Source organism: Lonchura striata, chromosome 5 (genome assembly GCF_046129695.1).
Source record: "Lonchura striata isolate bLonStr1 chromosome 5, bLonStr1.mat, whole genome shotgun sequence".
Taxonomy (NCBI): Eukaryota; Metazoa; Chordata; class Aves; order Passeriformes; family Estrildidae; genus Lonchura; species Lonchura striata.
In genome coordinates, this window is record NC_134607.1 from 64,130,122 (window position 1) to 64,146,735 (window position 16,614).

Consider the following 16,614-nt stretch of genomic DNA (forward strand, 5'->3'; position numbering starts at 1 on the left):
TGCTGCTCTTCTAGTTTGAATATTAATATGGGCTGATGGGCTGTACTCTGGACTCCATCTGACAAGACTATGAATAGATATCACTGGAAAAAGAATTTGTATTCCTTGATAGATTTACTAACCTCTGATTTTTCACTCTTGTCCTCTTCCAGAGACTGAGGAGTTTGTGTTAGACTATAGTACCAGAAACTGCCTGTGGAAAAAATATTGATTAGCACAGATTCCCTCACTCTGTGCTTTTGGAGCACAAGTTGGGGTTCCCCTGATGGTTCAAGTTGCCCTCTCCCCTGGCACTACTCTTCATTGCTGCAGCAGGACCCTGCACTGTGGCATGAGGAGCTTCGGGCACAGGCCAAAGAGATAAGTAAGAGATTAAGATCTGTAAAGAAGAGATTAAGGGATACAAAAATGAATTTTCATCCCTCTGGTGGCTATTTTGAAGAAACTAAGCCAATTTCAAAAGTAAAAAGCACTATCAAATGTTGATTTTTATTTTTAATGATTGAAGAGTAATATTGTATCAAGTAAAATATTTAAGCAGAAGAAAATGCAGTAAATTAAATACTAATGATCTGCATGTTTGAGTTAAGGCTACAGGTGGAATATTTCTATTACCTTGGTTATAATAAGGTCCACAGTGCATTCTTCAAGTTCTGATTAAGAGCAATGTTTAATACACCTAGTAAATTAAAATGCAGAAAATGCTCATGGTGCATTAATCATGCCCACCGGTCTGCAAATTTCTTATTATTGGGAAAGGGAGAAGATAGTGAGTTATAGCTGTTGTGGTTTATGATGATAAAGATGATTATTGACATTATTATGTGCCTTCACAGACATACTTGAAGTCCAGGTTGAGGGGACTTGGCAAAAGTGATTCTTCAGTGAGAAAAAATCATCATGAGATATCTGTCTGTATGTTGGAAATGTTGAAACTCAAAATGACTAGAGGTGTTCTGTGAGTTCATAAGTTATAAGCAACAAATGCAGTCACATTAAATGTAATCCTAGACATTTCTTCTTAAAACATAGGTTTCCAAAGATGTGCAAAAACGCTTTCAAAGACATGCAATTTTTTTTGTTGAATTAACTGACATTGCAAGTAAAGAGATGTTTTGCTTCAATGGAGCTCTCTGTGTGTTGCCATTGGGGAAATCTACTGAAACAAGTTCATAAAGGATCCTTAGCCCACAGGTGTCCTGAAACAGGACTTGTGTTGTACCAAACCATTAATTGATCCAGGCTTCTCCTCCTGCAACCACATGTGCTCCTTCTAGATAGGCATAAGAACCTCAAGAAATCAAGGAATTAGGCAGATAAGGCTTCTGTGCTTTAAGTTTGTTCAATTGTGCTCTCCTCTGCTACTCTCACTACAGCAAATTATGAGTACATGTGTACCTATGCTTAAGAAAGTATTTCCTGGTTCAACATCACATGAGAACCATATCCCAAAGAAGCAAGGCTCTGTTGTGAAATGCAACTACAGTAGTGGATTAGGTTGATGTTTGGCAAACGTGTTCTTCACTATGTGCATCACTGTAGAAAGCTGATTAACTAATAGTGACAAGAGGTTTACTTGATATTGCTAGCTCTGCCATCTTTCTGTTTATAGTGCTAGTCAGATAACTTATTTCCTCAAAAAAAAAAAAAAAAAAAAAAAAAATCATTCACTGTGAGTATAAAAAAAATATCACCCAAAAGTAAAACTTGCCAATCATGGCTTCATTTACAATAAATACTCATGTCAGCTGGACAGGAATTCTCCATTAAAAACAGTAATTTGGTGAAGAGGATTCCAGGGCTGATAGGAATTACAGGCATCCTGCTTGGTTACAGCTGTAAAAAAGCTCACTTTCAGTGCCTCTTATCTGGACAGTGCAGCTTTCAGAGGCATTTGTGCCTTCTGGACTCAGAGATATAAAGTGACATAAATAACTCTAGCCTCAGTGCTCCAAGGTAGAATAATGAGATTCCTATTTGTTTTTTTTTAAAAAGGGAAACTAACTGACCAACATTTAGGAGAATTTTTTTTTTTTTTCCACTGTCAGGGTTAAGACCCTTCCAGTAACTAAGCCCTGATGCAGAAACTCATTTGCTCCCCAGCCTGCAGGATCAGGGAGAGAACTAGAATAGTAAAAGAGAGAAAACTTGTCAATTGAGATAAAGAAAGTTTAATAGGGAAATCAAAAGCCATGCACACAAGCAAAGTAAAGCAAGGAATTAATTCAGTACTTCCCATGGCAGGTAGGTGTTCAGCCATCTCCAGAAGACCAGGGCCTTACCACATGTAACAGTGACTTGGCAAGACAAACATCATTACTCTAAATTTCCCGCATTTCCTTCTTTCACTCCCTTTCTAAACTGACCATGATGTCACATGGTTTGGAGTATTTGTTTGGGTCAATTGTCCCAATTGCATCTCCCCCAACCTCCCACACATCCCCAGGTCCCCTCACCAGTGTGGCAGTGTGAAAAGCAAAGAAAAGCCTTGGCTCTGCATAGGCCCTGCTCAGCAATAACAAACAAACAAACAAACAAACAAACAAACAAACAAACCCTCTGTGTATTATCAACCCTATGCTCAGAACAAATCCAAAACATTTCCTCACAGCAGCCATTGTGAAGAGAATTAACTCTACACCAGCCAAAACCAGCATACTCTTGAAATTTAAGAGGAAATAAAAGAACAAGAGAATCTCTATAACTATATAATATTATATATATATATATAATATATAATATAATATATATATATATATAATTATATTGATTCAAGCACTTTTTCAAATATGATTGTTACTTATGCTATTCAGGTACCTGAATAATTCCCCTTCAGGGCAATTATTTGTCTCGATTGCCTACAGAAGGAGATCTGTTTCATGCTACAGAACAGCAGTGTATAACCTAAAAGCCTATTTTGAGATATAATAGACAGGAGTTGCACATCAGGTCAACACTCTCCTGCCCTGATTTCCCAAGAGAATCTGAGAGCACAGCAGTTTGTACAAGGTGACAGTAATCTCACTGACAACATAAGAACAAAAGCAAAGCAAAAGAAGTGTTAATCCAGGTGCTCTGGATTTTCCTTCAGGGAAAAACAGGGTAGAGTCCAAAGCTTTATCCAAATTGTGGCTTCTCAGTGAATTGGTTAGCATCTCCTGGGCTTAAGTCACCATGTGCCACTCTGAAAATACATTCATGCATCAGGCAGAATATATATCTACTCATTAGCCTGTCCACATTTCCCATTTGGCAGCTCTATGCATACACCTTTCTGTCCTTATCTGTGGTCTCTGCTCATAAAATACATGGTGAAGGACATCTGAAATTAACAATGTGTGACTAGTGAGCTGCAGATAATCATGCTGTCTGAAGAAAATAAATTATAAGAAATAATACAGATTATTTCAGCCAAATATGGTTCTTAATTATATTTATAATTTGACCACTTCATGCACATACAAAATACATCAAACTCATAATGATAAGAAGCAGACAATGGCCCCCAAATATACAAAGAAGCATTTTAAATAATGTTGTGCTAAATGCACATTTGTGCATACCCTTCCGAAATACACTGTCACTCTTTCTCTTCTTCCACAGATGTCAGAGCACTCTTTGAACAAGACCTTGTAGTTCTGAATTCTCACAGGCATTTCAACCATGAAAGGAGCAAGGTGTAAGCTAAAAATTTAAGTTTTAAAAGCCAAATAAAGAGGTAATGTAATTCTCCACATTTAAACACTAAAGGGATGGGTAGCTAAAAATACACACTCTCATATTAAATCAAGAATCCTGATTTCTGTATAACATGATTTCCACCTGAAATCTCAGAGAATGAAGCACAAAGTTATATTTGTTCCATGAGGCTGAGATGCGATAATTCCCTTCTAATAATTCATTAATTACACTTCTAGCACTAGATACTTGCAAATTAATCAAAAAATAAAAAATAACTCCCATTGTTGTTTAAAAAGAAGGACACTCCATAAATCATCAGAAAATTATTTTAGTAGTGTTTTAGAAGTTTTTCACCAACGGTGTCAATGTGTACAGGGGATTAAGTTCAGATCTGTTTGTTCTGTGTGTGTTCTCTGCCACAACTCGCAGTGCTGGTGCTTTCCGTACTGTAAACAAATAGGAGATCCTACATGCAACTGAGTTCCATTAAACTGTCCTAGAAACATGAGTTCATCCAGTCTCCTGTCTCAGACCAAAGCAAGCAACTCATGAATTCATGCAAGGATCTGCAGAGTGCCTGGTCCCATCTCTTGGAGATATTGTAGCTAAACCAAGTGCAAACCCTCAGATGCACTGATTCCCCCAACAGGCTGATGAAGATCATCGGCTGCTATAGCCACACCAGGTGAAACCCTGATTTCCTCACACTCTGGTTGCTGACAGTGTGCCATGTTCTCCTTCCAAACACGGGGTCAGGCTCTGCTCCCAGAGGAGCACAGCAAAGCTCACTGCTCCTGTCAGCAGCTGTGAGCTCCTCTCACAAAAAACCTGTTTGGAAAACACTGGGTTAGCACTGATTGCTGCCTTTGGTAACACAGCAAACCACAAACCTCTGTTACACAGGCTGTCAATTCCCACTATTCCAGAGCTAGAAGTTGAAGCTCAACATTAAACTCTTTGTAGCTGGTGAATCCCTTATATATTTTTTTCATGGCATAAAAATTTGGATCAGTTTGGGATTTCCCCTATTGGCATCATGTTCTTATTTTAGGCGTTAACTTGTTTGTGACTTGCTTGTGTTTACATTTAACTTGTATTTATGCTTGTGTTTAAGTTTCCTTTTTTATTTTATTTTCAATTTAAAAAATCCCAAATCCAATTCATATTGCAATATTAAATTTCTCAGGTATTGAAATGCTAGGTTTTCTGCATTTTCTGAATCTGGTTTCTTAAAACAAGCTTTTCTTATATATATATATATATGTGTGTGTGTGTGTGTGTGTGTGTGTGTGTGTGTGTGCATATACATATATATATATACATATACCTTTTTTTAAGTCAGTCTTGAAAGACCTAGATTGTAAGCAACTTAGCCCTTTTGATCTCCTTTCCTGTTATCACTCACAAAAGGAGCAAAGCAGCCCTTTCGAACAGAGATCACACATCAGAAAAAGGTTTATGTGAACCACATGCTGAAACTATAGAAACACAGCTGCATAATGCTGGTTTTGTTTTTAATTTGCGTCCTAACTTTTAATGACTGCATTTTACCCCAAAAACACATTAACAACATAAAGCATCACTTATTTGAAATGCTACCTTCCCAGTATAAGTTACCTGCAACACTGCCTTCTAAATCTGCAGCTTTAGCACATGGAGACTAAAAGTGTCTGCTGAAAGGAAACCAGCTGGGGATCTCAGTTATACTTTTCTTATATATATTTCTTCAGAAAAGTAATTTAAATATTTGGTTTCGCTTTTTTCTTGCCACAAGAGGGCGATCCCTTAATTCGTGTCACCACTAAGGCAATGTGCAGACACAGGATGGACTCGTTTTCTATCTAAACCATAATTTCAATTTCTGATAGATAAATTGATGAATTTCATTCTGTCTGTGTTCTCAGCATGCATGTGTCTTACATGAAGTTACTAGGCAATATTATTTAGCTGTGGGAGCACACTGTGCTTCATAAATGGCAGATACTGAAAAAAAAAAAAAGTGGGAAATAAATAGGATTTCCCTTAATTATCTTTAGAAATAGAAGTACACTGTATTAACACAACTCATCGTTCTCAGTGATGAACTCAGACAGGTCACAATCAAATGGAATAAGATCTTAAGACGTGCTGCTTTCAGAAGCATGAGAAATTTGTGAAACAAAGAAAAGATATCTCTTATACTTTTCATCCACTTGTGAATGTTTTAGCTATTTGAATTTGTTAAATATGCCATCATGTGCAACAATATACAGCGCAAGCACGATCCACATGGGAAACTGATTCAAGCACTCAAAACCTGAAGATTGTCACGTCCTCCCTAATGCAAAACCGATTGCATTTACTTGCTTAGAACCAGATAGTTGAGAAGATTTTGTTTAAAATGCTTCTAAACAGTCATCATGAGTGTACAATATAACTTACCATAACATTTTTGTTTTCAGTCCCAATATTTTACATATATAAAGCTGTGAAATTTACTCAAATCAAGACTGATTTCTCCCTCTTAAGTCCAAATAAAATTTTGCTCAGAAACAGTGGATGGATTTTGTCCATCAAGAGTCAGCTATGTTCCTGGGCAACCGGTAATGCTCTGGCCTGATCCTCGGCTTCTTCTCCTGAGGGCTGGCATATTTCCACTTGGATGGAGACATTTTCAGCTTTTTTCTCTTCTTATCTGTACACCACACTTTTTCACAGTATTCTTCCACCCTCTGGAAGTTGCTGTAACCTATCAGTTGAAGAAATTCTTTATACCATGGCTTTGAAGCCTGAGGTATACTGCTCTGCATTGGGCATGGCATTTTGTGAGGGATCTCCTCCTCATAGTCTTTATTGAACATTTCGTCTACACGTTCTTCCTCGACTATTTCCAGGGTGATTTTCCTGACAGTGTGAACAATGCTGTGTTCTACTGTCTGGCAAAAATAAGTCCCTGCATCCAGTCGATGTAGCTTCAGGAATAAAAGGCCAAGGTCCATTTTTATTATTCTATCATCGGTCTTCACCTGAAAAAAAAAAAACCATAAAATGCAGTTATAGAGCACAGGCCTTTGCTATTACATTAAACCAATTCAATTATATCTGAACTGTACTTTCATGACTGCAATACTAAATTTTGAGAGGAAGATTAGAAATCTACAAATTTTCAATCCATACTGTTTTCGTAATGACAAAAATATTTACTTGAAGTAAAGAAGAGATTGAGTTGCAAATGGAGACGAATCTAAAGAATCTGGGAAGCATAGAAGAACATATAAAGAAGCAGACAGAGACATGTTTTAATTGTAAAGGGAAATAAGTTATGCAAATAATCTACTGGATGGGAAAAAGTACATTTGCCAGCTGACCTTTGATAAGGATCCCTGTAGACTGGTATGCTTTTAAGGAGATGTTCATACATGTATTTGCATATCCAACTGCAGGACCATTATGATCTTAAAACCTCAGTTCTGAATGTGCTATTTGAATTCCTTCTACAGCTCCTGAGTGCTACACTACTGACTGTGAGACACTCAGAGATGTTGGCAAGCAGGGGACACTGAGCTGTCTAATCCAGCAGCAGGAATGGCCAGGAAAATGGTGTCTGCAGCTTTTCATTTAGCAGTAAGGTGATGGATTTAAGCAGAAGTACTGAGTGATGAAGAGAACAAAAGCAGCCCTGAAGAGAATGAACTCAGGACTTGGGGGTACTGAGGGACGAGGAACTGGATGACAGCTGGCCACATCCACTTGTAGAAAACCAACTGTATCCTGTGCTGTATAACAAGAAGTGTGGCCAACAGGCCAAGGGAGATGATTCTCTCCCTGCACTCTGCTCTGGTAAGCCCTCACCTGGAGTGCTGCATCCAGCTCTGGGATCCTCAGTACAAGGCAGACATGGACCTGTTAGAGTGGGACTGGAGGAGGGTCACAAAAATGAAGAGAGGAATGGGGCACCTCTCCTATGAAGAAAGAGAGAGCTGGGGTTGCTCAACCTAGAGGAGAGGAGCAGACCTTATTTTTACCTTTCATTACTTAAGGAAAGATGGGGATATAAGATGAAACATGGGGATGTTTTTACCAGGCCCTATAGTGTCATATCTACACGGCAGTGATAGCTACATTGATGTGTGTCAGAAAGGTATTGAGGAATAAATACAATAGCACTTACTTTCATAATGGTGAAATACACGTAAAAGAGCAGAGAATACACCAACACTTCCTTGCAAAAACATTTGTAATAAATGGGTGAGGCGCAGAATGAATAGAAGTTAAGCTAGACTAACACTGGAAATAATACATACACATTTCTTCCCTGCAAAAACATACCAAGAGAAGTGATGTATTTTCCTTTGTTTTGAGATCTTAACTTAGCTTCACTACATGTTTAACATCTGTATTCAAGATGTTGAATGCAAAGACCAGGTGAAATTCTCAGGTCTATTAATTCAAGAGACCAGATGAACATAGCGATTTTCCCTGACACCCATACATATGTCAGCAACTGGTGGCAGAAATTCAGTGGGGTTGTAATGCTCCCAACAACAGGCCCTTTGTTAAAAAAAAAAAGTTAGTCTATAAGAATATTTACCTCTTCCTTCTTATTTTCATGTGCTCGCTGGACAAACCAGATTACTTTTGCTTGTAAGGTCCGAGGGGTGCATTCCAGAAGGGTGCTGTTGTACTCTATTCCATAAACAAGTCTCTCCTCAGTCTTCTCCAGAACTTCACCTGGAAGGGAAATAAATATTTAAAAAAGGTCTTACTGTAAGTACTTGTTACACTCCATGTTCAGGGTATATTTACTTTAAGGAGTGAAGCTTAATTCAGATCAAACCAGAGAGTGAATGAATGAAAAGTAATGTCTAAGGAAGATCTGACCTGCTAAATGAATTTTCCCATCATCCCAGGCTTTCACAGCATCTGACCAAATTGTGCTGTGACTCATCTAAGATTATAGAGAAACAGATCTCAGCCTTTTACACTGCTAATTGTTCGTGCCTGGTTCTTATGAGTAGTTAATTTCATTTTCAGTCAGTGAAACAGGAGGATTCAATACATGTTTAAATATAATAAAAAAGTTCATTTTTTAGGGATAATTACAGCAAATAACTTTTTGCAGAATGATGCTATAAATACTCTAATCAATATTATGCATATTCATGCTATACATGTGCTAACTGAATGTACAGTTTGGGCCCAAGGGTGCAAATATAAACAAGGTGAATTAATTAAATCAAAATTTAATTCTGGTTTTCAGTACAACAAAACATCTGGAGGAGGATAAACTAGTTGCTACACCAGACAAAACCAACTGCTTCATTAATGAAGTAATCTTATTCCATAATAGTGAGAGAGAATCTTGAACCCAAATAGCTTTATATCCTTAAAAAATACATTGTTTATATAGTTGTGATTTCTCTGTTGTACTTCAAACTTGTGGAAGAATTATATGTAAATATTTTAAATAGTGTTTCTCTGGATATCATTCTAGAAGAAACTTTTATGTTTTATTTTTTTATTCTATAAATGTATCGCATATTATCCTGCAAAATACAGAGCATTTCCATGCAATTGTTTTTTTTTTTTTTTTTCTGGTTTTCTATTCCCAATACCCCTGTTTGAAATCCTCACTTTTCAAGGTTTGGATAACAGTACCCTATCGTATTTTTTTTTAAGAAAAAACTTGATCATAAATACACATTTTTATTCTTTTATGTCATTGCTCATGCCTGTTGTTAAATTATAAGTGTTGTGACTATTCATACACATTTCAGAATGCATCTCCATTGTTTCTTATCCTTGCCTCTTCTTTCTGCTTTTTGTTTTTTCTGTTGGAAGCCAGTGGGATGCATTCTCCACATCTTTAGTCTGAATGCCAGTGCTGCAGTAGCAAATGAACATTTTGGGATGAACCTGACCTGCCAATGACCTGCCACCCTTAGACCTGGAAGGCAGAGGTTCAGCCCCAGGGCTCTTAGAACATGATAGGAACATGCCAGTGAAAACAGCAGGTGAGATCATGGTCTGGCTCGTGCTCTTGGCAAACTGTGCTGGCTGTTGCAGACCTTTACAAGCACCAGTGGGTGAGTGAATAGATTACCAATGAACTGCTGGCCAAAGCACTGCTGCGCTGCGTTCCCGTGCCGGACGTCTTGTCTGCGGAAACGTCTGGAGGGAAAAAAGTGGAATTATTTGAGAGAACATGTTTAGCTTACATGTTGTTTGGTTTATGCTAAGCTAGCCTTCATTTAAAACCTAAGGAGGTAAACCTTGATTGCTAACAATTTACCATTGTTGTGAGAAGTGCTCACTTATAAATCAGTATTTTGTCTCTACTCAACTTACTGAGAGTCATGGGTCTGAAAAACAAAACATTCTACTCTGGATAAGAGGTACAATTATGTGTCCATTTTATACATAACTATATTAATGTTATAAATATGAAAACAAGATCCTTTGAGCTGACTGGGTAATATTCAGTTGTAGGAACCTTTAGCCTGTCTTTGCGTTCTCTCTCTCTCCAGACAGGAAGGAAATTTTCCTTTTTTAATTTAGCACAGTTTACCATGTAGGTGAATGGTACTTCTTTTATTCTTTACTCTCATGTTTTTTTTGTTGTTTTTTTTTTTTTCTTGGTTGTTGGTTTTTTGTTTTTTTTTTTCACTTGAGAATCTCAACATGTGGAAGAAATATGTTACTTTATTTCACCTTTGTACCAGACAGTTACTGAGCTCATTTTGCTCAACAGGGAAATATCCACATTCATAAATGCCCATACCTAGAAAGTGAACTGGTGGAAGAACTGTGGTTGGAACATGTGAGCCCTTTTTTTGACCTGGAAAAAATACAAGTTGTTTTGAAAGAAAAAATCATTCTCACTTTTGAGGTTTGAGTTTTTTTATTGCATTTACAGAAAAAAAAAATTAATATGGTGTGTTCCCAGAAGAATTGTGCCTTCATATAGCATTTATTTTCTTTGAGTGTCTTGGTAAGTAAAATTGACTGTTTACTTGGGAAATAAAAGAGCCTATTGGAATGCTGTATCTTGCTACATTAGTATGTCGAATAATCTCAAATATAGCTTTTCTAAGGATACTGTTCCTAAATTTTCATAAAGAGTAATTCTATAGAGTATTGCCAATGCTATACATAACAGATGAACAGAAGAAATTTGCAGTGCAGCAAATCTTACACAGTAGGTATGTGTACAGTATAAATTACATTAGAAACAAAGATAAGGAGTTCTGTTATTTTTTGCATTTACTAATGGAAGGAGGTTATTCTCTAGTTCTATGTGAACACAAAAGACAAAATTTTAATTTGTCACAAATCAAATTTACTGAAACTATTTAGATTAACACCATCTAAAAGTTTTTGGATGTCCATAGATGCTATTAATTTAATTTTTAATCTCACTGTAGACACTGATTATTTTCTGAATTCTGTCACCCATATGAACTGCTGATCCAGTGTTCTTGGTGGACCAAGATCAAAGCTTTAACCTCCACTGATATTCAGAGAAGAACCAGTGTTTTTCCATTGTTGTTTCAGGGGAATCTGTAAATTCAGTGAGGACTGCATTGCGCTTTTAGGAAGAAATGCTAACAATACTTGCCTCCTATTAAAGAAAACCAGAAGTAGTAACTGGGCTTTATTCTGCCCTGGGTGTTGTCATTGCAATATGTAGTGTCTGTGCTGATAAATGCTGTCACCAGGTTTAAAGTCTGTGTATGTAGATTACTCAGAAGAGACAATCTCATGCACAAATATACATAAACACTATAGGATATGTATTAGACTTTAAAAAAACAAACAAACAAGACAATCCTGCTGCTGTCAGGTCCAACCGCCCTATCTAGCAGGAACAGGTAGCAAGCATGCTCTATTTACTCATGAGTTCCTCAAGATCACTGTAAAGTTAAAATAAAACCTAGTTGTGTAAGACAAGGTTATTTCTCCAGTTGTCAGAATCATTAAAGAAAAAAATGTTTGTTGGAGGGAATTTTACTGTTGCAACTGTGACGACTGGGGAAGATACAATTATCAGTGCCTTCACTTACTATTATCACAAATAGAAGGAAAAAATGGAGAGAGGTGCTGAAAGAAAGGGAGATGCTAGGAGATAAACTCATTTCACAAAACACTGACATAAGCCTGTTATTGTATTTTTTCTTAGAAATTATTTTACTCAGAATAATAGAGTATCAGAATCCCTGAGATAAATTACTGTAAGGAACAATTTTCAGTGATTAACAAATATACTGAATGTAGGGAACTATCTTTTGCAATCTATAATTTCATTGATTTAGATTTAAGCCCTTAACTGTGCATTCAAGAACATAGTAAAAATTATCTGCAAGAAAGCAATACAGTCATCATCTTCATCATCATTATCATCATCATAATTTTCATTTTTCGCTATTATTTCCAAGGAATGTATGAGGCAAAATCAAAAAGTCTTGTGAAGAAAAGGCACTGCTGTGGTTTGCATAAGTAAATCAGGCGACTGTGTACCTGCTGGTGGAGTGGGTGATGGACAAGGAAGACAGAGAGGGAGAGGAGGCAGGGAAAGACATCAGCTTCTAAAAATTAGCTAAAGAATCACACTATCCCTACCCAAGTTCAAAGACATTTTAAAGCTACTTCAGACCTTTTTCAGCCTGGAAGGTGAGCTAGTACAGGAAAGATTGGTTCTTGTTTAGATGAAAATTGAACCTGCCTAAATCAGATTGCATAGATAATAGTGAACTAAAGCATTTAAGTCCTGGACCTCTGCTTTCTCAAGTGCAGTTCATGAAATTTGAATGCAATAGATATTCCTTCTGCCATCTGAGGTATTTGCAGTATTCAGTAGCCACACACCTGCAATTACCATGGAATTGTGGCGTGCTGTGCTGCCAGCATCAAGATACGGGATTTTGGACTCAGTTTTTATTTCTCCTTAATTAAATCCCACATTTAATTAATTATCCAGGAGATACATGTACAAAGGGTTATAGACTTTCACAATTTAAAAAAGTTAATAACAGATGCCAAGCATAGGGGTTTTATATTTATCCTTCACTTCTCTCTAAATATGTTACATGCTTTAATTTCTATTTCTATTTAATGCTACTCTAAACACTTGTTGTACCATGGAGGTATCAGGATCTAAAGCAGACAACATTTGGACCAAAGTAGGGAGGACACATTGTACATCCCTGCCCCAATTCAATTCTTCACCAGGAGAACTGGAATTAAAAAGAGAGCTTTGAGCAGAGCACTTACCCAGTAGTGTTACAGAATTTCTGTGAGACAGAGAGCATGAGTTATGTCTGGAGTGAGACTTGAGCTACCCACTCAGGCTGGGCCCCTGATGGGTGGCCTTGATGGGGCCTCAAAGCCTTTGATGCAGTGAGAATTCAGTTGTGGCACAGTTAGAAATTACGCTAAGGTATCTACGAAGTAATGAGCTATTCGAGCATGAATTAGAGTAGAGCTGCAGTGTGAAAAGTCTGACCACCTTAAGGCAAAGGTAAACAATGTTAGCTTGCCAATCAGAGTGCCTTTGTAGGCTGTAAACTATATGGAAGTGTATAAAAACTGCCATTTTCTCTTGAATAAACGGAGAACATTGCATTAATCATATTGGTTGGATGTGCGTTCTGTCCGGCCAGCTTTCCTGTTTTATAAGGTCCCTGGCTTTTCAGTAGAAGCACTGCTCTTACAAATAAAAAGTCTACCTAAATGTACAGAATGAAGGCCACATTTGAGGAGAGACAGGTGATATTAAGGTCAGCTCATGTATATTGCAATGTAAAGCACATTTCCATGACTCCAGTGAAGGGACAGGTTTCAGGAACAGGAGAAACAATTGCTCTCCAACGCTCCTTGCACTCACATTACTTGTATTACCATGTAGAGCTGGAGCAGAAATCTGGAGCCTCAAGACAAGGCCAGACTAAGACATGAATGTTCTGTTTTAATGAAATTAAAAGCCATGGTACGGCTATCAACCAGTCAGTGCCACTTGGTATCAGAGAACTCCACACTGTCTGCTGGGACCTGCCTTGTCCCCTAGTACTCTTCACATGGTACTTGACAAGAAACAACCTAAAACAACTTCCATACACATGTCCCAAGTACCTCTCTCTGCCTCTCCATGTACCACACAGTGTAAAGCCTTACATTTAAAATGCTCTGAGCTTCAGCTGTGACCTAAAGTGAACAAAGCAAATGCCATTCATGCCTCTCAACACTGTTGTCTTGCTGGCTGTTCCCCAGGCTCTGATATGGAAAACAAGTTTTGCAGACTTCAAGAACATTCAATTGAGTGCAAATCCTTTCTCCACTGCTACAGTGCTTATCTTAAGAGAAGGAGGGAGATAGCAGCAGCATTTTCTTCTTTTAGAGGCTGACCTGCTGAATGTTGAGGAGGTAAGGCACAGGAAGGTGCCTGGGTGCTGCCCATATCACTCCACCCTGGATAAATATGTTTTCAGGGAACTTAAAGGCTGCTACTCTGGAAATTGTCTTAGGTGAGAAACATGTACAACAAAGTCCAGGCCTCAGTGAGTTTCTCTCATCTTTTCTTAGACAACAAGTAGCCTGTACAATATTAATGGTGATACTGCTAGCAAGCTAAAAGGCTGATGGGAAATTTTTAATCCCCCCTTCCCTCCCAAATGACTTTTACATTATCAGATGAGTCACCCATATACTTTATCATTATGATAATCTGATTTCTACTTATACTGTAGGGCATTAATCTCCTTGGCCCACTACATAGCTGCTCATCTTAGTCTGGGGCCTGAAAATTTTAACCAAACTCATTTCACCCTGAGCAGTCAATCAGAGCCCACTTCTTCCTTTCCCTGTATTCACAAAAGGCACAAGAAAACTACACAGTCCTGCTTGTAAAAGCTGTGTAGGCTTCCTGCTTCGTTTAACCTATTCCTCAGTGCAGTAAATCCAAGAGATTCTCAATTATGCTGAGTCACACACTGTGTTTCTCTTTCATACTTTTAAATTTACCTTAACCAAAAATGATGTTACCAAAGGTAACATTACTGTATTAATTATCTTTTTTAAAAATATATGGAAATGTCTGTTATGCCTGAAAATAATCAGCATGCATTTGAGTGCATCCAGGTTCATGGAAAGATAAAATATGCCAGATGAAAACTAACTAAATACAAAACTCCATATTCCTAATTTTCCTTAAGAAACAATAATACATTTGGGATACTGTGACTTGGTTTGGACTTAACCATCTTCACAAGTTTTCAAAACTCTCTCGGGAATGTATTCAATTCATTATTATAGTCCTTGTATGTCTAATATAAATAAGCATATATTTTAAAAACCAGTAATTGCTTAAAAAAACCACAAAAATTATTTGAATTATGCAATATCAAAATTTTGCTGATTCAGATAAGAAATTGCTCTGTCTAGGTGACAATGTTGACTAATTTTTGTGAAAATGTCTGGATTAAAACATGCATGCTCTAGATACTTGATCTGTGTAGCTGAATTGAAGAACCTGGATTTCAGAGGGAAGGGAGGACAACAGGTCCCAGGGAAATTATTGGATGAAAGAGTGAAGGTCAAGGACCAGGAATAAGTGAAGGGTGATGCAGAGAAAGAGTCTGCACAAGGAAGAATTAAAGTACCCAAATCAGGTCTATGTATTGAACTTGCCTCTAGAGTAATTTGCTTCTCAATCCACTGCAGAAAACGTAAACCAAACCTTAGCTTTTGCAGCAAATCTGTTCCGGTGGATTTTGGTGGGTGAAGATGTATTACTAATAACAAAGCATCTTCTTTGATTTTTTTTTTTTAGAAATTCTGTTGTATATGTTACTTCAGTGTGATATATTTGCTATATAATACTACCATAGTAGTACTACCATACTACTATGTCTCTGCTGTTGCAAAGACATGAAAAGATGTTTGAGGAAATTAAGGTTTAGAGTGTGATGTAAATAATTACGAAGTGACTTAGCTCTAGCTATAAAAATATTCCTGCTACTGCAGCTTATGCCATCCTTGAGTTTGGTTCCTTGCAAACCCTAAGGTTATGCTGAGAAATTAGAAGATGACATCTCACAGGTTTTGTCTGAGGGGGAGATACGAAGTACTCTGTGTTGCAATAGGAGCTGTTGATGCAGGAATTTGTAGAAAGCACACCAGAAAAAGCAGCTCTCACCTCTTTGCCTGCACAGCCGTGGGGTAGTACCGGGAGCAGGAGACGCCGTCCCAGGCGCAGTAGGGATCCCGAGCCAGGCAGCAGTCGGCGCAGGCTGTGCCGTACATGTCACACTGGTGGAACTTCACCTGGGCTATGACCTCCTCGGATCCCACGTAGAGCTGTTGCTGCAAAAAATGCACCACATAGGATTCCTAGAATGTCCACTAAAACTTCACTTCCCAAGGCAGTTATTGAAAGTGCTAAATTAAATGTTGCTTGTTGTGCTTCCAGCCTGTGACCTGAGGGAGGCAGAGTTACTCTGTAGGAAAATATCTGATTACAGATTAAACTCTCCTGCTGAGGACAGAGAAACAGAAAGAAGGCAAAATGAACAAGTTTAGTTTGGCATTTCCTCGCTTCTGAAGTTTCAGCTTAGTGTTTGAATAGTCAAGGGTTTACATTTCTTTTCTTCATCAAGATATTCTCCAATGCCTCCCTCTTTACACTTGTCTGTCACCTAACTGATCTGCACAAAAATCCCAACTTGATATGAAAGACTTTAAACATAGAAGCTCAAATATGCAAGGGTCACAAGAAAACTCAATTTTAAAATGGGAGTTTTCAAGTAAATTTAACTATTGATGTAACTACTTAGAATATGGTCACATATTTACATGCACAGCAGTGCTATGATTTGTATAATACCTCAGTGCACAGGAGATAGATGACGATAGATAGATAGATAGATAGATAGATAGATAGATAGATAGATAGTTAATTGT

The 16,614-nt window shown here is 37.6% G+C and overlaps 1 protein-coding gene across 2 annotated transcripts in view; it reads right to left on the minus strand.

Annotated features, from left to right (window-relative positions):
* Positions 1–3,419: 3,419 nt before the first annotated feature.
* Positions 3,420–16,614, minus strand: part of SEMA3E (semaphorin 3E) — a 129,304-nt gene continuing 116,109 nt past the window's right edge. The window contains exons 14-18 of one of the 2 annotated variants that reach the window (XM_077783667.1): positions 15,851–16,017; positions 10,442–10,498; positions 9,764–9,831; positions 8,252–8,391; positions 3,420–6,686 (exon numbers count right to left, since the gene is read on the minus strand). In XM_077783667.1, the coding sequence (XP_077639793.1) occupies positions 6,234–6,686; positions 8,252–8,391; positions 9,764–9,831; positions 10,442–10,498; positions 15,851–16,017 (885 nt within the window). In that variant the 3' untranslated portion in view covers positions 3,420–6,233. The remainder of the gene's footprint in view (positions 6,687–8,251; positions 8,392–9,763; positions 9,832–10,441; positions 10,499–15,850; positions 16,018–16,614) is intronic. The other variant, XM_021539599.3, reaches the window with a different exon arrangement.